Raw genomic sequence first — 19337 nt, 5'->3', positions numbered from 1 at the left:
TAGCAGTAATAATAAGCAGAAAGAGTTGTAATTTAAACTGGATGCAATGTCTGAATATCGATTAAAGTGTATAATCCGAGCGTAGAGCGAAAGAGAAAGTATCAGTTGCTAGCTCCCTCACTTTTCGCAGCCGAACCTGGGGTGCCACACGAAGCACAAACACTCGATCTGACATTTAAGATAAATGCCGGATTGTTTGCGCTTATGCCAAAGCGTTTATGTCGCAGCGGACACGTAAACACCGATTGTAGAGGAAACCGATAAAAACAGAGGATAATGTAAGTTCTTAGTTCCTGGTACAGCAACAAAATCTGAAAAAACAGACAAAAATATTCAGAAATCAATTTATTTCTCTTCTATTTCTTTTTCCTCGGACCAAAAACACGAATGTAAACACTTTTTACATTTCGGTTTAATATTTTAAACCGGCCACACGAAGCGGAAACGATCTGACGTTTTTACGCTCCGATGTACGGTTCATGTGGTCGGACAGAGAGACAGCGCAGAGAAATACAGAGAAAAACAGAGCCCGGGAACGTAGGGTTGGATCGACTAGGTAATTTGAATGAGTCACGTCACTTTTCAAATGTTGCCTCAAAGAAACGTATCGAAAATTTATGTTGTGTTTATAAAAAGGTGAAAATGGATTACTAGTGGCAAGCTGAAAAGCGCACTCCGGTGCCCAGAGAACACCCAAAATTATAATGAGGATTAATAAGCGGTAAGTACCGTGGCAATTCGGAGAGTTTGAGGAAATCGAGAGGTGTGCGTTTTGTTTCGCGCTTGCAGCATAATCCCCTATGCTGGCTGGGTCAAGAAACCAAAGCAAGGGCCGGCTAACGGAAGTGCGGTTGCGTATGGGGAAAATGGGAACATGGCGAAGTCAATTGGCGGGCCCATTGGCGGGTGTGTAAAATGCACCAAAGAAAATCATGAATTCCCGCACCTAGAATGGTGGAATGCGGTCGAAAATGGTACCAAACGGAAGGAAAACAAAGAACCTATCAAACTGCGGCGGTGTTTCGGAAAAAGGGAGGGAAAATTATTTCCGTAGCAAATGATGTAACACACTATGCGCGTGGTTTAATGGCCAATAGTTTCCCCCCCCGTTCGGTTCGCTGGTGCCGGACAGCAACTCGAAAGCGAGCAGAATGGACAAACAGCAGCGAAAAATTGCAAACTGGTTTTCACTGGAAAACCTTTCGTTGGCTCAACATGGTATCGGCTGCTATGGCAACAGCGCAGAAATGCACTGCCAATCTGACCATGCCATTTTGCAAAACATCCTTCATGTTTTTGACCCACTTTTACCGCTTTTTGCTGCAACGGGCAAGATCGGTTCGCCTAAGTCAGGTGGGAGAGCGTCATTTCACAATGTGATCGTTCGTACGCAGTTCCCCTACCGATGACGTGATCGGGCTATTAGCGTCTTTGAATGCTTTGCCCGTGACTTGGCACTTTTTTCGCGGCACCAAACATGCTTCTAACGTACACGAATGGTGACGTCCGCTGGGGAAGCGGATTGATCTGACTTACGCGCTGCGCATAAGTTTGGCTGACCGCACACACCTGTACGTGGATGACACACTTTAAACAATTTTGTCTAACATTGTACTGCTATTAAACCAAGCTGAAAGTGCTTGTGTGTTATCAATTTGCGGGGCGTTCACTGATAAGAGCACCAGATGCGAAATAAGATTCTTTTGTACCAACACTAACGATTACACGATCATTGCCTTCATTTACGATTTTGGACTGACTTATGCTTTTTTTAAATCTTAGTAGAACGAACCGGGCCGTATTTATGACAAACTTTATACTTGACAACTGAAATACTGTTAACATTGAAATTATAAATTCATCTTTGAATATTTTATGCTCTTCTATTGATTAAATGAAAGTATCGATATTCGTTGACTTTCCATTCGTACATTGCAATAAGCCTAAGGTTAGTGTAGAATTTCATTATGTTTCTGCTCTTGAAAAAAAGCGAACGTCATAGATAGGTTGTTTTCGATAAAGGGGAATTTTATGCATCATTTTTGTTGCATTAAATTTCCGCAGCACAGTTTTACCGGTAAAGTTCTGGCCAGCTACATTCCCTTTTGTAGATCTTTTGCCTGTATTCTTAGAAATTAATATAGTTTTCCAATGTGCACCACTTTCAGAGCCATCATGGCACCCCGAACAAGCAAGATGAAGTCCCTAGCGACGACAGACACCTTTCAAGTCGAACAACTGTTATCAACATCTTTTAACGACGAGCAATCGAGCAGCTCCCCTAATATCATCCTAACATCATCGCTCCTGAATCGCAATGGATCAGCTGACAACACCAACGTCCTTTCCGCTGGCGCTAGATTGGCAGGGCAAGATGGAACCGTCATCTCCATCTGCCCACTCCCAGCAATCCTTTGCTGAGGAGCAGCAGTCCAACTATGACGACGATACCTACGATTTCTGCAATGGTGCGTTCGCGCTGTACAGTCAGCGTATTGCTTACGTATGAGTTGTCATGTGCCTAGATTGATGTTGATTGATTGTGCTTTTCATTTTAGAAGATCTTTTCAATAACGCTCTCATCGATTTCGACGTCGAGCTGAAACCGGAACCGCTGCCGCTGTTGGAGGAAGCAGTTTTGCTTCTGCCGATCATCAAGAAGCAGGAGAAAGGTGAGCTCAAGGAAATGCATGGCCATGTCATCTTTTAAATTACAAACGAATCGAGACCACAGTATCGGCTTACCACTAAATTGTGCGCAGGTCGCGTTGCTCTCGCGACCTGCGCGCTGCATTGACGGGTGACTTACCGCGGTAACGCCATACTTTATGTACTTGGGTTTAATATTTGCAATGCTTTTTGTTCTTCCGGCATTCTGTTAGAACCTGTGATTTAAAAATCATTACGGAAATTTCCTTCACTTTCTTTGTTCGAAAACACTAAAAGGCGTTTGCCATGTATTCGGAACTCGTATATACATTTAGTTATGGCTTTGGCATCTGCGGTGTGTATTTTGTACGAGTAAAACCACCAGTTTGTATGGTTCAATTTTTATTTCTTTCGATATATTATTTGTTCAACGGGCTCAGTTTTATTTCAGCAATAGCCACCTTCTTTGGGATTCATTCATAGAGATGATCGTTTGTGTTGCCGAGCAAAGAGAACAAACGAGTCAACACGAGCTCGAGTTAAGGAAACCTGTTTCTCTTTATTATTTGGGGGCGCTTCCTCCAACACATGGAAAGCAATACATTCAACGGTGGGTAGTGTTGATGGTCATTGCTTCCGAAACGGAATTGTGTTGGTTTACGTTTCGGGAGTTTTTTTTGGGGTTTTACTTTGTTTCTGTTTATCTTCCATTTATGCAAAAGTTTTTTACATGTCTTGACCGAGGACAGATTTAAACTCACTGAAACCGTGATCGTCGATCTGATTACGGCAGAAAAGTTTCCTTCTGGCATATTTAACGTGAATAACTTGCTATTAATCTTGCAGTTATAGATTGATATTTATTTTACAAGCTAAATCATTTGTTTTTCGTTTCTATACGAAAGACACCGATAGATGAACGATAACATACGAATTTAATGCGACAGCAAAAAAATAAAAACTGCTTTACTAAAAAATAAATACTTAAAAATGTTTGCAATAACATATAATTTTGTTAAACATGATACAGAGAACAATATAATCGTACAAAGTACGGTAGTAAAACTAAGTTTTAGTAATAGTTACATTTTAAAGTGTTGTTTTTTAAAGCCGTCGTTTAGCACTCGTGTGTGTTCGAGCAGGTGTCCATATCGGACAGATCGATGTTACTTTCAAGTAATCTACCACACATCATTGCTCATGCTGAGTTGCGTAGCGAAGCGGTCGATTTTCAGGATCCATGTTCTGTCGCGACCATGATTCAAGTTACATGTGGTTATGGTAATTTACTCGCACCTCATTAATCAAATTTGCACTATCATTAATGACTTTCCGCTAAATTAATTCGTTTAATCGCTTGAAAAGGTTCTGAATGTGGCTCGTTAGTTATAGAATGAACAACATTGAGCATTTTACTTTTCCCACGAATATTTACAATTACGAAACAACTACGAATAGCACATTTTGCGAACATCTCATTTCTCTGTGCAAATAATTAGCGTACGTATATATGAATTTGTAGTAATTCATCAGCACTAACATTAAAACTCTATCGTTTAAGAAAGAACTCATGTGATGAAGTTTAAATTTTATTCCTCTGTAACGCGCGTCCATTCAGTCGCCGCGTGTCTCATCCTTGCTATGTAGTACATTCAGTTTTTTGAACCGAGTTTAAACCATGAACAATGGCGAGGTGGTCGACTCTGTCCACTATCAACATATTATGAGTTGTGCATGAAAAAAGTTTCTCGAAGGCACGCAGGGTCTTGCCCTGCGACGGGAACAACTGGTAGCTTAACCTTGACAGCTTTACTTCCTACATAGAACTTGCTTCGGTTTCTGGCAACATTTACCATCACCGTAGGTAGCGACGAGTTGTATAATCTGTTCCCTTTTTTTGATAAAACAATCATTGTTTGTTTACAACCATGCTTTCGTTGTTAGCAAACATTGTAGAGCTTGGATTGGAAATTCTTCGGACAGGAAAAAACCGCCCCAAGCATGGCGTGTGCAGAAAAGAGGGCACTTTCGTACGTGCGTTATTTTTCCTATGCAGCGTAATTCCCGTGATCGGCTGTGTAGAGCACAACAAGTGGTGTTTGCTGTTGGGTTGCCACATCGGCCTTCTCCCTCTCTGACACTCGTCCACACACCGTACAGGGGAACTTTAAGTGATTTGTCTCAATAACCGACCCGACACATGTACATCTCAATTTGCATACTCCACCACCACTGTGGCCGGTTGTTGTTGACGTTGATGTATGCATTAGTAAGCGATAAATAATTGAAAAGATTTAATTGGCGTCAGCGATTGGATTTTTGCGTCGCTCCGGGGCTTTGGCACTCCACCGCACAGCAATTGCTTCGCATGGAAAGCAATCAATGTCGAACCGAAATCGAAAGCTGGATCAGTGTGTTTTGGCTAATTCATGCCAAAGTTTCGAGAGTAGAGAGTTTCTCCACTGCATCGAGTTCTGATTGGCCTGGTTCTTGGTCGGAAAAATGAGTGCTCCGGTTCAGTGCTCTCTGATAAGCCAGGCACTTTACTGTGCACTGTGATGACCTGCGGCTGAAGCGGAGTGTGGTGTTCGTACGGAAAGTAGACTACAACATGAGCTCATCAGCAGAAGGCGGGAAGAAATCCTGATCAAGTGTGGTTTCCTTAGGGCCAATCGGGTCCTGCTACAACAATTGGACTTCACGAGCGTTCCAATTCCACATGATAATGTGCTTGAAGGTTTTCTTTTTCGTGCTCCGGTGCTGAGATATTTAGCACAGAGATCCGGAATGATTTTAAATTTAAAATTGTTTGTTTTCCTTTTTTAATTGCCCTTAGCACAAATGGTTGTGTCTGCTGCGTGGTGCAGATAACCTCAACAGCAGTGCAGTTCATTATGAGATTAAGAAACCCCGAAACTTTACTAGTCCTGCTATTGAATATTTGAAACAACAATAATAGAGACCATATAAGGCAAATTGTGTTGAAATGTTAACACTCCACAGATGATGTTGAAACTTAAAACCTGTTTGAATCATTGGACATTTCTGAAACTCTATTAAGGGTTTTGGGCTCAGCTCACCCGTCGCGACCCATGAGTTATGTAACAAAATGTCTGAAAGAGAGAGAGAGAGAGAGAGAGGGAGAGAGAGTGAGATCAGTTTGTCAAAACGAATACTTCCTTGGAAATACCAGACAAACCCAGGCAGAGGGAGCTGCCATGGAGTGCCGATACGTTGATGTTTTTGGTCAAAAGGTGCAATAGCAAACGGGATGCGACCATATCTTGATCAGGCCACCCCTTTTTTGTCCAAGACCGGCTGGCGCTTTCACCTTGTTTATGTCGTTTAAAAATTTCGACGATCACACACGATCATCACACGGATGCTGTTGTGGGTCTGATCGATCGTCCCTGATGAGCGCTTTCATTTTCTGAACGCTGTCCTAAGGGTTCCGATTGTTTGTTGTTCGCTATCGTTTGGCCGACCACAACCCTCTTGGGGTGTAAAGGTTGTGTGGCAGCAGCGTGGGTTTGAATAGGGAAACTCAAATAGCTATGTCGGGTGAGCAGACAGGCTATTGAGTCAACTAAGGAGCCAACCGCGGTGTATCTGCGGACACCTTTTCGTGGTGGTTAGAGAAACATGTATGGACCTTTGTGCCAGCTGGGGCCTACACAGATGTTGTCCGGCTTTGATCGCATGTTATCTCGGATGCGCGGAATCAACCCTTCACAATTACAATTACTCACCATCATCAGTGAGAGGTGTACAGGCTTCGAACGGGGTGGTGCAGCGCTTTGGTAATCGACGACGATTCAGCATTAACTCTCCAACCGGCCGATGTGTGCGTGCTTTGGGAGGTCGGGACATGCGTTGTGCCTCGTAACTGGTGGGTCACTACTCTGTTGTCTACTGTATTAGTGGCTTTAAACAACGGACTTCGTCGTGCGACGGAATGGAATTAATATACTGATAGCATTCGAACACATCGACGCACGATCACCGGTGAACGGTGGCCATTTTGGTTGCCAACCTACGACGTGAAGGCTCCCGTGCCTTGGTATTTGTTGCGGGACGGATTTCACGTACCCCATCGCCTCGGGGGGGGATGATTCGGTCCGGTGAAGGGGATGGAAATGTGTCGCCGACGATGGTCAACCTCTCTAGAACCACCACCATTCAGCTAACCGGTCGAATCTCTCGCGCCCGTCTCAGTTGTACTCAGACCGCCGTGAGGCTCTGTTCGCGCGTATTGCGTCTGCCAGTTTGTGTCCAGTTCGTCACTGTTGTGTGGCCTTGTGCGTTGTGCTACTTGAGCTATCTGCGCATTGTTTTCCGATTCTTCCTAGTTCCGTGCTCGTCGATCACGCTCGATCCACTGGATCTCCGTGGACCGCGCTACTGTGGTTTCTGGGTTACTAAAACCATCGAACGAAAATAGTGAGAAAAGTGAACTGATCCGGTCTTGCTGCGTGTCTTGTCATAAGTACTGAGTGACGTGTGAGAGGAGGTACTTCGCTCCTGTCGGGTCTTCTGTGGTGTCAGATCTGCGCCTCTCTTTGCATGAGGAAGACAGAGGACCTCCACGGTTTGATGCTGTCTGGTGGAGCTATACCAGGATCCGAAGCTTAATGTAGATCGAAGAAACAAACGCGGCACAATATCTCTCCGACCGGCGGTACTGTTTCTGTACGTTCCCGAGGCACGACTGGTGGAGCTGGAAAAATTCGGCCCCCACCGTTGCTACTGCTACCCGTGAGCATGAGCGTCGTGGTCGTCGTTCCGGTAGCCTATCGTTACACTTGGAATCGCGAGATCGTGTTCAACTCCCAGAAGTTGGTGAAAAGACGACTGGCGCTTCCGGTTGCTGGCTGTCTGTGCTGAGTCCTTGCGCGAGCGTACTGGCCAATAGGGAGCGACAAAGAAGAGCGTGTAAGAGCAAGAGAAATAGTGAGTGATAGAGAGAGAGAGAGAGTCCAGTATCGTGAGGAGACAGGCAACCCAGAGGCTAACGGCTAAGATCAAACCGCCGAAATCGGACATACTCAAACAAAAATCAAGAATCTTCTGCTCACCTCTAGTAGTTTCGTACAGACACAACATCGAAAGTAGGTAACCTAATCACCTACACTACAGAGTGACAAAACAAGAACAGGGTTTTATCTATCTCTCTTTTCTTTAACATCTCTTATATATAACACGAATCAGAATAACTAAATATAGGAAAGCAAGGAAAAAGAGAGCGTAAGTTTTTAACAGCGCAAGTGCGATATATAAAATCTACCGTCGTTAACAAAAAAAGAATCACAATAGAATAAGAGCACATATGCTTTGTTGGTATAGTTTTTGGTACGCATTAGTCCGTAGTCTGTGATTAAAAATTGCTGTGCGTTTATTGTTTTTATTCATAGTTTTTTTTTCTGTTTGCGTGCAAAAACATTACCTTGCGTGTCAAGAATCGAATCGAATTTATCCCCAACCTGACGCCGTCTCTCCAATCTTATATCATCCTTTCGAACAAGGGTTCTCAGAGACGCAGAGTCTGTCTTGGTTGAACTTTTTCGTCGGTGTGTGGGACAAAGAAAAGTGAGCGGGACGCGTCCACGAGAAGCACAGTTCCGTGCTATCGTGTGTTTTTTTGGCACGCACTTGCAACAACTGTAGTCACTTTCGAAACTTGTACTAGGTTATTAGATCCCTTTTGTTGGAAATCCCTGGCGGATAGAAAGAGTAGTACGGCACACTAGAAGTGTGTTTTTTTTTATAACGATAAGGAGGTTTACCTTCACGATATATTCGATAGTTTTTCTGCCATTTTCGTTTTAGTTAGGAATTTAGTTTCGCTTGAGATTTGTAAGTTGTCCGAAAAGCGCTTGGGCACTGTCGAATATTGATACTGCAACAACGTGTCCGTTGGGCTGTAACGAACACACTTGAAAGCCGGAAACGCAATTAATTACTTATCGCGCTTTGAAGACTGTGGATCAGGCCATTGTGGATCAGGTCATTGTGGATCAGGTGCACGGCGCGTAGGAAGTTAACGAGGTAGCAAAAGAACTATAAAAGCCATATTTTGGTCAAACCGATCGAAGAACGAACGGGTGAAAGGAGAACCGCCTTGCGAAAAAGGAAAAGGATCGCACTGAAAAAGTGCGATAATTAAAAACCAGTTCAACGACTTTGCGCAAGGACTTCCACACAGACAGCACCAGTGAGACACCCGACAGTACCGTTCAGTCAGTCCAGCAATTCACCAGACATCGGCGATATTGCAGCGACCAAAATGAACGTCTATGGTTAGTATAATGCGTCAAGGAAATTATAAATATGCAACACCAATGGGGACGTCGATGAAAATTTTATTGATCAGAATTGGTAGGGAATCGCAACCGTCAAGTGGACGCGTCGATTCGCACACACGAATCGGGTTCGCTGATCGCTATCGTGTTTTTCCACATCACTATCTGGTGCGACACATGCGCTACCGTTTGGGGCGCGCTGGCCAACAATATCTAAAACGCATTGCAGCCAGAGTCCGCGCAACCCCGAATCTGCCACCATTCGTGTAAGTCGGTTGTCTAGAGACACTCTTATCGTCATAGCTGTCCAATGACGACGACGGTAGCCGCTTATCAGCTTCGCCGAAAAGCTCTGGCGAGCGTCACCAAAAGTTTTTCGCCCAAACACAATGAGGCGGCACCTTTCAAGAAAGACGAGCACCGTGTAGAATATTCATCACTTTTCAGGCTTGCGGCACCTAGTTCTTCACGTTCAGCTTTGAACCCCACTGATAAGTGGATTGGGAGCAAGCGCGGTTCTTCTGTGTGTTCCGTGATCCAGAGTATGTGGGGTTTCCGCAAAACATCCCACGTCCCATGGGTGGGTCATTGTTTTCATTCCCTTTGGACCGCTTTGATTGATTGACATTAGAAGGCGAACTAGATTCTTCTTCTACGGGCGTTTTGGGCCCGTATGCGTGGATGCGTTACTGCACACCCTCCCGCCTACCATCTTGATAAGAGTGTCCTCGGCGCGTCGTGTCTTGCGAGCGCGCGCTCCGTTGATTAGGTTTACTACAAAATCAGGTCACCGATAGAGGGCACAGCCCCGCACACTTTCGCGGTGCGTAAGGAGAAGCTCTAGCCGTTAATCTGTGAATTCTTTAGAGAGCTTGGCAAAAGTGACAGAATGTTCCGCTCTTTGTTTCCATACGGAACTTGTACCCCCCTTGAGGGCTATTTGGTTCCCATCCTTCGTTGCAGACCTTTCGTGTTGGCGAAGATCAGATGATCGTACATCCTTGCAGTCAGCAAGCCCCCAGCCCTTGTTCGTACTTGTTCGGAACGTTATTCTAGTAGCTTAATCCCGGAAATTTTGTGCGAAGCCCACGTCATAGTTGACCATCATGCTGCTGCAACATCGAGAAGCTGTAACAATGAATGGGAATTATGCTGGCCAGAATTATGAATGGCGCCGTGGTTGAATGAAAATTTCACTACTGGCTTTCCGCAGAATCCGAAGTCGATTGTTTGAATTAACTTTCCCTTGTTTCCGATGCGATGCGATGTTCATGTCGTACCTTGAAAAATGCCGGCGGACAGTTTTCCCCTCTCTGGGGAGGGCGTTATGAATTGACCGGAAAGACCCCCCCATATGCGGTTGGGCGTCGAATCGGAGGTACATTAGCTATGCAAAAATGTGGCCTAGGCGTGTGGTGGCCCACAGCCATGGTCGTCGCCGCCGTTAGACTCGAAACCAGCACCATTAGCACGCCGCTAGAGGGGTGAGTGATTTGTGGAGCATGCGGCGGCCCGGGACACGGTGAACTGGTTCATTTACAACTGTGCCGTGGCTGCGGCTTAAAACTATTAATCGATGCCACCCTATTGTGTACTGTCTACGCTACGCGCACCTTGACAGTGTTTCTTGTAGGCCGCCCCAGAAGAGGCCAGCAGTTATTAATATCGCAACACCGCTTTGAACCAGTTTCCAGAGCTTCGATGGATGGATAAGCGGCCGTTTTTGAATCAGACGGTGTTTATTAAATCGACCCGTTTGCGGGGATCGTTCTGTGCGTGACGCTGCGAGAGGGTTTGTCCCGTCTCGTTATCCCGTTTCGGTAGAGTAGGTGTAGAACGGGTTCCGATTCTGACGGTGAGGGAACGATCCGATCGGTATCTCTAGCGAAACGAAGTGTAAAGATTCTAGCTGATTTCGAACTTCGTGCGTCAACGTGCGGTTGCAACGGTTGAGCGCAGCACTCCCGCGAACAGTACGCGGCCGTTTATTGTTGTATTTGTTTTAAAAGGTTCCCGAGAGCAAAAGCGCCAATGCATATTTAATTATCGATAATCTGACGGGGTCTGGCTGAAATAAACGTTGCTTACTTGGTCACGATGGAGTGTAGATCATCAACAGGAAGAGAGGGAGACGCAGCAAGATCACCTAAGTATCTTATTTCACCCGAGAAAGAGGACGAACAAGGATGACTAATTTATATTTGGTATTTGTTTCCCATCCACCGCAATAGCGCACAAATCTGGGCTATATCAACATCGGATTGTTTTGCGTTTGTGCAAATATCGTTACCAGAGTGTGCATCGATTAGACCCGCTCATTGCCCCAGTGGTCCGTTATTCGTCATCTTAAACAGAGAGAAGGAAAAATAGGACGATCCACTTCCGGATCATTAATTGTGATTTACTGCACTGATTGGTGCCGAAAAGCGCAATCGCAAAAACCGCTAATCGCTGAATGTAACCTTGCGCAGTCTTGCAAACTTCAAATCACAATGCCAACGACCCCTGGGGGCGGCCACACGCACGCACACACGAGCACTGCGCGTGTCCGCGGCTAGATGGAGGTGACCGTTCTTGGTAGGAAAATTATCATCGAACTGACCCGACGGCCTTGCCCTTTTCTATTCCGTGCCGTTGTTTTGGTTGCGGCCAGGGCGACGAATTGAGGACACGGATAGCCGTTTTCTAAACTAGGTCACGTAAGAAGTGAAAAAAATGTGCGCCGATGGAATGCTGCAACGTGCGGCGGATGTCCTTCGACGGCTGGCGGTTGGAGAGAAATGTCCATTGCACTTGATGCGGCATCCTCCAAAGTGCCAGTTTGTTGACGCAATACGGATAGTGTTTCATTGTTGCTACATTGTTGCACTTCATGTTCCTTCAACGATATGGATCCGTTTCTATGTCGTTGGTCTGGAACATTCTACAATACAGTCAAATCAATCAATTGGACTGTCGCCATGTCGTTTAGTTATTCTCCTTAGAAAATGTGGGTCCTTTGCTTTAACCTTCACATCGAACGTTGGCTTCCGCCCCGTTCCTGACTAGGGTCGCCAGTGCCTAACTTCCTTATGGGACACGCAAAATAACAAAATCTCAGTTTCCATCGCAAACGATGATCCCGCCGCAAAGACCGTTGACCACTGTGCTTTGAATGAACAACCGCGGTAAAAAGTGTGTCCTTCAGATTCGCTCTCTCGCTCGCTCCCGGCGCGCGGTTTCACATCGGATCGGGTTGGCAAATTTTCCGCGTTCGGACCGAAACCCACCGGGAAGCCGCCCATTCGGGCTCTGTGTGCTCTGATGGGTGATGCCGACGGCCGGGTCGGTTCAAGATCGCTAGGCCAAAACCATCAGCTGAAAGGCAGGCTCCTTATCGGTTTGTGTCACCGATAAGCGGCAGGGGTGAGCGTGGTTGGCTCGCGTGTTCTCCGGGCCGCCGCCCGGTATCAGACAGCATCAAGAAGAGGAAGTCGGGATTGTACCGGCCAGTTGTTAGTTCCCAACCGACCGCTAGTGTGCGCTGTAGTGTGTTGAGAGTTCGTCGAGAGAGAAAAGCTTTTCTGCCCCGCGGAATTCTCTCAGTTAGGCGCGAGGGTCTGTAGTCGCTGAGTTATCAATCGTCAGGATATCTGCACAAAGCGAGAGGCGTTTGAAAACAGATTTCCTGGGTTGTGAGAAAAAGCTAAAGAGAGCTTTAGAGAGAGAGGAACTGCTATCTGATTGCGCGACTTATGGACATATCTTAGGGCGTCCTAGATCTTCACCGTGGCGTTATTCTCGGGCGCATCGACTTTGACGTGGCTCGGGAGAGCCCCCCACATCTTGTTGCTTCGTTCGTCGCAAGCTAGCCACAGAACCGTCCGCCAGCAGCCATCCGCAGCGCGCTTGTGTCAATGAAGATAAACGATAGCGATCAGCACGAGGGTCGTTTGCCAGGAGTCTTTGAAACGGCGGTACTGTTCGCCGGCGGCTGTGTCTGCTGCTGCCGTTGCCCAGCCGGTGATCTGCACCAGATCCCTCGTGCTCAGTCTCGCGAGCAACGGAAAAGCTTAACGCTCCACATAACCAGCGGCAATGTTTAACGCTAACTTTCCCATCGCAGGTACGAAGCATGGTAATGTTGGAACTGATTCTTTCCTAAGACTTGAGCGGAGGGTTTGAACATAAATTACAATATCGAGGACAGCACCTGTAAAAACCCTTCAGTTCAGTACAAAGCTCGTGTAGCCTCCAAGCTTTTATCACTGGTTGGCAACACTGAGGAGGTAGATTACGAACATTATGCTCCGTAGGGGAATCTATTTGGAAGTTCTACAATTGCCCAGCTCTCTATTCATTGGTGTGTGCCCAATCACAAATTCGTCATCGCCGGTCTCCGATAAGAGCGTTGGGAAGAGAACCAAAGGGGAAAGGTGCTCACTTTTTGCGGTACAGCAAATAATTTATCGATAAAGGGATTTTGGCAGCGACCGAGACCGAACTGCCTTTAACCGGTCCACTGCCGTCGTCCGGGGTGGCTGCCGATATCTTCTGGTGTGTCGTTATCGCCCAAAGCATCCCTTGTTAATAGACCACCGCTCAGCCTTTACGTAGTCTTTGAATGGAAAATTTCCCACCACTGCCGTCTGCCGTCTACCACCACCATGCATTATAAATAGACGAGCACATCGATAATCGAAAAAAGGGTCGCTCCTTCATGGCTATAGCTCTGCACTTTGCTAATCGTTTTGTCTGACGCGCTTCGTTTTAGATCCATGGTACGATGATAAACTGAAGCAATCCAGCGCGTCGCCGCCGTTCGGTAGCTACGTGCCGCTGCCGGCCGTTATCGAGGATGGTTCGTTCACGTTCCTGCCGGAGGAGAAGCCCAAGAACACCGAGGAGCTGCTGATGGAGTTCGATTACGTGTATGGCAGCGTGGAGCTCAACCATCTGACGCCACCGCAGACCCCGCCGCAAAGTGTGGCGGCGGTCAGTGGAACCGGTTGCCTACCGATTCCAGCACTCCAAACTGTTCTAATGCCACAGTCGCAGCCGCAACAGTTTCAGCTATCGTACGTTCCGCAACTCAATCAGCAGCTACCGATGCAACAACAGCAACTGTCCTTCCTGAACCCATCTGATTACTACACTGTGAATGAGTATGCCACTGCAGTGCAAACCCCGCAGCAGCAGCAGCAGCAGCAACAACCGGAACCACCGCAGCAAGTACCGGGCTTCGGCGGGGCTGAGTACGGTCTCGGCGGAACGACCGGATACAGCCCGCAGCAGATGGAAGAGGTGATGCAGGACATCGTCCGAAGTGTGCAGCTGGAAGCGGAAACACTGCGGCAGCAGGAACAACTGCTTGGTAACGACAACGAGGAGGACGATGATGAAGACTCGTGCAGCTTTTCCGAAACTGGTTCGATCGATAGTGGCCGCTGCTCGTCAGCGGTTTCCCACTCGCCCGCCTACAGCGATTCCGCAGACTCGTCCTACTACGGCTCGTCGTCGTATGGGCGTGATTGCGACGAGGACTGGAGCCCGGCAAAGAGTAAGAAGCTGAACCTGAGCAGCAGCGCCGGTGGGTCAGTGTCCAAGAAGCGCACCCGTCCGCACGGCCGTGGCACCGAGGATAAAAAATCGCGAAAGAAAGAGCAAAACAAGAATGCGGCCACCCGTTACCGGCAGAAGAAGAAGGCGGAAATCGAAGAGATTCTTATTGAGGAGAGTAAGCTACGCGAAAGGAATGACGAACTGAAAAGCAAATCAGCCGATCTGGGGCGCGAAGTGCGCTATCTGAAGAAATTGATGCGCGAGTTGTGCCAGGCTAAGGGTTTGATCTGAGTTGGCACCCCGCTCAACATTATTTTTATACTTTTTATATTTCATTGCAACACAAATATCAGAATCACCCAAACCCGCAGGAGAGGAACAAAATCCTCAGTTGAAAATTCACAAAACCATTAAACACAAAAAAACACAAAACATAAATACATTACTTTGCGTACCTTCTATAGTAGACAGTAGAATCGTGTGGGTCGTACCAGAATTGCGATGATAACTGGGAACTCTCGGTGCATGATTTGGAAAGATGTATTCCCATCTCGCCCATCCCGGCAGTTCTTGAATGTTTCATCTTCGCAATTGATACGTCATAGTTTTAGAGTGATAAAGTTTTTAATCAAAAAACAACCCTTAGAAAAACAAAACGTCCGGGGGAATTCTCGGATGCCAGTTCCGCGTTGAATTTGCTTTTCCGTGCGCATTCCTCGTCTGCGTGTGTAACATCACCGAACCGTGCGGCGATAGTTCCGACCACCGCGGTAGAGTTAAGCTTACAATTTACGGCAGTCGATCGCCAGGAGAGCAGGTCCCAGACGTGTCCTAACAAGTAGGAGGTCACCAAACCGGACGAATGAAATCACACGTGTCCCACTATGGTCAACCCGGACTTCGCGCTCCGATCGATTATTATCATTGCAGTTTGTCGTAGGGAAAGTTTGACTTCCGTAATCGGATGTGCGCGTCGCTGATGTACTTTCTACGCTTGAAATCGTGACGGGTTATTTTATTATTTTACACATTACATGCCCCTTCACCAATATCAGAGGGCGTGTTGGGCGAGAGCAGATCCGTTGGGGTACATTCGCGTATGACATTCAACTCTGCGAGGTTGGATTGAAGCTTTACGAATGCCACGACGGTCCGCCCTCGTCCCACGGTCGTTCTGAGGATCGTATTGAATGGCGCTATACCAGCGGAGGACGCCATACATCATCAAAGGCCCGTAAAAATAACGTTCAAAAATTTAAAATCACACACCACTCTCCAACAGGTTTAGATGATCCAAACACACTTCTTATTGGACAACAACCGCTGAGCGGACTTAGTCTGCACCAGACACAATTTTAATCTCTAACGGCCATGGCCAGCTGCGTGACAACCGGTCCCGGGATCGAAACACGGCAGCCCTCACAAAACGTAGCTTAGGGGATGTTTACAAACAAAGTTTAGGGGATGATATGAGTTCCGAATCGAACAGTGTTTATAGAGCACGTAAGCACGATAAGGCACAAATCGGGCAAAAGTTCAATACGATCCACAAAAAAGGGGGGAAACACACCCAACAGAAAAAGTAACGATAAGAAGACACACAAAATAAAACCTTTTTTTATTATTGTACAAGGAACTGGAAAAAACGGGGAGTGTTGCTAATTGCTGGTACTGTTTTGCGTTGATAAGGAAAGAAATCCGAGTGCAACTTTGGGATGGAAGATACATCCGAATAAAAGGCGTTTATTGTATTAATTTTATTCCTGGACGGTTAGTGATGAGACCTTCACTCCTTTAAATATTAGAATCGATTAAAATTTAGGTACTTAACGTGTTAGGGCGAAAAGCACAATATGAAAAGGTACAAAATATGTTTTCTTACAAGAAATATCACGAGACGGACTTCGTGGCCTAATGAGAGCGCACGAATTGTCCTCGTTCAGCCGCCCTTGAAATACTTCAGTTCTGGTATGTTGGTCCCCATCGTGATGCTGCGACCGAGCGTTTGGAAGATCTCTTTGTCTCGCTGAAACCACGGGCAGCGGCTAACGGTGATCGCAGATAGCCGTGTTGCCCGCAGGAGAAACGCCTTGATCTGTCCGATGTTGAGTGAAGAGCAATGGTCAACATCCAGCTGCTCGAGCGTATCGCAGCTTGTCCAGCTATCGAAGAACGTTCCGACCAAGTTGGTGTTTCCGGGAATGGCGAGGGTACGCAGTTTCAGAGGACGGCACTGTAAGAACTCGGCCAAGCTGTTGTCCTGCAGATCGCAATGACCCAGGTCCAAGCTGACCAGCGCAGGGAGCAGAGTGGTTAGCGGCCTTAGGTGATGCTCGTTCAGCTGCACATAGTTGATAGTCAGATGGCGCAACGATGAACAGCTCGTTGCTAGATTGTCCACGATCGATTGCTTCAGCATTTCGTCCATAATGAATCCGCCGGAGAAGCGGAAGGCATCGAGTGAAGGTGCGAGACACTGGAATATGTTGTGCAGATGCTCGATACGGACCGGCTCCGGCCGGCCTAGCAGCGTACGGTAGTCGAGCTCAAAGTGCCGAATTTTTCGTAAATGGCGCCGGCAGAGTTGCAGGAATGGTATGCACACGACGGAGAGGAACAGCAGTTCCTCAAAGTTGAAGTACGAGAATATTTCCATTAGCGAATCTTCGTCCAAATCGAGGAGTTCCATCTTGAAGCAAAACGGCACACGTGCTGGAAAAAAAACACTGTTGTTTGGTTTTAGTAAGCATATTTGGTTTTAGTAAAGATCTACGAACTTCTTAAAACGTTTGTGTGCTGTTTGTTCAATGGTTAAACTGGACGAGCGATCTTGATGCGTCTTTGTTTATATTCATTTGGTTTGACAGATGCCAAGGTTGTTACAGCATGGGGTGAAATTGCCCTGTTTTTATCATTTTTTGCACGTGTTTTGACTAAATTGGACCGTTTGAATGTATTCAAAATGTTTTAGTACAACTGTTGGTATCTTTCAAAAAAATAGTTTGCTGAAATTTTGAGGTCTATTTTATGAAGATCCGCAGATAAAGTGCTTCTAATTCAAATGTCAGGACCGAAACAGACGGACCGACCGTTTTCGACCGAGGAGCACTAGCTCAGTTGCATTGGTAACTAAAATCTTAATCTCCAAAAAGTTTAGCAAAAGTTAGGAAAAATGAGAAAAATCGGTTGCCCTCATGATCTTCATTTATATTTTAAAAATATTCCATTAATGCAGTGATGTGATAAAATTGTTTTGGTATTCAGTTTAGATGTGATATTTTTTCACGGTATGTGTGAGTGCTCACGGTATTGAGAGCTCACAACTAAAATATCCTATTCCGAAAATCAGCAACGAATCGAATCGTTCGAATCTGTAATAAATGTCGAATAGATCATTCTACAAACATTCTGCAAATTTCGAAAATTAAGTAGGTCGTTAGAATGTGCTTTGCAGTATGACAAATGAATTCAGACATAATATGATCGCTATCAATTTAAGTATTGGGTTTTTCCTCCACAACTTCGCAGTTTTCTGATGGTATGTACGTTGTGATGACCCGGCTGGTTTCAAAATGATATAGATTTTTTTTTCCAGAAAATTACATTAAGTTACCGTGGCTCGTCCGCATATCATCCGATCATCCATCTGTCTGTCTATTCAACAGTTTTCAATTTAAACTGTGGTAGTGCATCAAATGGCGCGAAACCGTTGAATTCGTGCTTCCCTTTGGGTCCTACCCGTTCAAACAGCTAAAACTAATACATTGTGCTATGACCAGAACAAGTGAGACCAGTAATATCTACAACGAAACCAATTGGTTCTAGGCTCTACGGTTTACATCAGAGCAATAAACTTCACAAACATTTCGGTGGGTTTGTGCATTATTTCATAGGAAAGTTGTTTGTCACATTGTTGTTCAATCAAATGCAGCACCGACTGCTGCTGCTGTTTCCCTATTCTCGTCCAAACTGTGTGCAGCTGAACTGCATTGCGAATTGCAGCGGTGAAGTGTCAGAACCTACAGTCCTTGGAAACAGCATGTTGAAGGTTTTGCTGACGAATTAGGAATTGAAGCATCAGGTGGCCACCGTGGAATTCAATATTGTACCCGCACAGATGGATGCGCCTGGTGAGAAATTGGAAAACTAACTCAATTAAAAGGTACAAAAAGGAGCAGATCAGACGAACCGCATGTTCCTTTACGAACGATTCTCAAGCCAGAAAGGACTTTTATCATTATCTCATATGTGTATTGGGTAAACTGTGCTAAACGATTGTGATAAATAGGTCATCATTGCGAGGTGCCATTGTCGCCTTTTTAAACCAATTCATCAACGCTTCCGATTACATTACAACGATTAGTCATCTGATGAACCGAATGACGCGTTGTGTGTCATAGTTTTTTTTTATATAACGTCATAAGCAATACTCACCACAACATTGAAAACCATTTTCCCAATAAAATCTTTATGGCCTTCCAACGATAACAATGTAGAAATCGAACGATATCGAACGCAACGCCTAATATTGATAAGAATACGCCACTTATCCGCCAAAATGGTTGATCACAAATCAGTCGACCATATTTCATATTATTTTGGATTTAATTGAAACTATGATGAACTTCTCGAAAAGAAACCTTAATTAAAACTTGCAATAGTTTTTGATGGACCTAACGAGCTTATTATAGAATATTTTCGCTTTGGCTGTGCGAACGAATCTACTGTAGGAAACTCTCAGCGGGTATAGCAGGGAAGTGGAAATCTTCATCCCATTCGACAAACACTTTCGGCCCCTTGTGTCCGCCAAGGAAGCCATTAAACGTCAATTGGTTATCCTTGTTGCTT

General features: G+C 45.8%; 2 protein-coding genes across 4 annotated transcripts; one reads left to right on the top strand and one right to left on the bottom strand.

The window, feature by feature from the left end:
* The first annotated feature begins 584 nt into the window (after positions 1–584).
* Positions 585–14993, top strand: LOC131212817 (activating transcription factor of chaperone). 3 transcript variants are annotated; one of them, XM_058206851.1, is made up of 4 exons: positions 585–721; positions 2169–2468; positions 2562–2672; positions 13702–14993. In XM_058206851.1, the coding sequence occupies exons 2-4, from the start codon at positions 2318–2320 to the stop codon at positions 14778–14780; spliced, it is 1341 nt and encodes a 446-aa protein (XP_058062834.1). In that variant the 5' UTR covers positions 585–721; positions 2169–2317; the 3' UTR covers positions 14781–14993. The 3 variants fall into 3 exon arrangements, with proteins under 3 accessions (XP_058062834.1, XP_058062833.1, XP_058062835.1); XM_058206850.1 differs by having other exon boundaries at positions 2559–2672; XM_058206852.1 differs by lacking the exons at positions 585–721; positions 2169–2468; positions 2562–2672 and adding an exon at positions 6910–8945.
* Positions 14994–16204: 1211 nt separating this feature from the next.
* Positions 16205–17313, bottom strand: LOC131210797 (uncharacterized). Its single transcript, XM_058204090.1, has 2 exons — positions 17267–17313; positions 16205–17215 (listed from the first exon to the last, which is right to left on the bottom strand). Exon 2 carries the CDS (start codon positions 17176–17178, stop codon positions 16429–16431), a length of 750 nt encoding a protein of 249 aa, XP_058060073.1. The 5' UTR covers positions 17179–17215; positions 17267–17313; the 3' UTR covers positions 16205–16428.
* Between the last annotated feature and the right edge of the window lie 2024 nt (positions 17314–19337).

Source organism: Anopheles bellator, chromosome 2 (genome assembly GCF_943735745.2).
Source record: "Anopheles bellator chromosome 2, idAnoBellAS_SP24_06.2, whole genome shotgun sequence".
Classification (NCBI taxonomy): Eukaryota; Metazoa; Arthropoda; class Insecta; order Diptera; family Culicidae; genus Anopheles; species Anopheles bellator.
The sequence above is the reverse complement of the archived record's forward strand: the minus strand, read 5'-3'. Positions and strand labels throughout refer to the sequence as shown.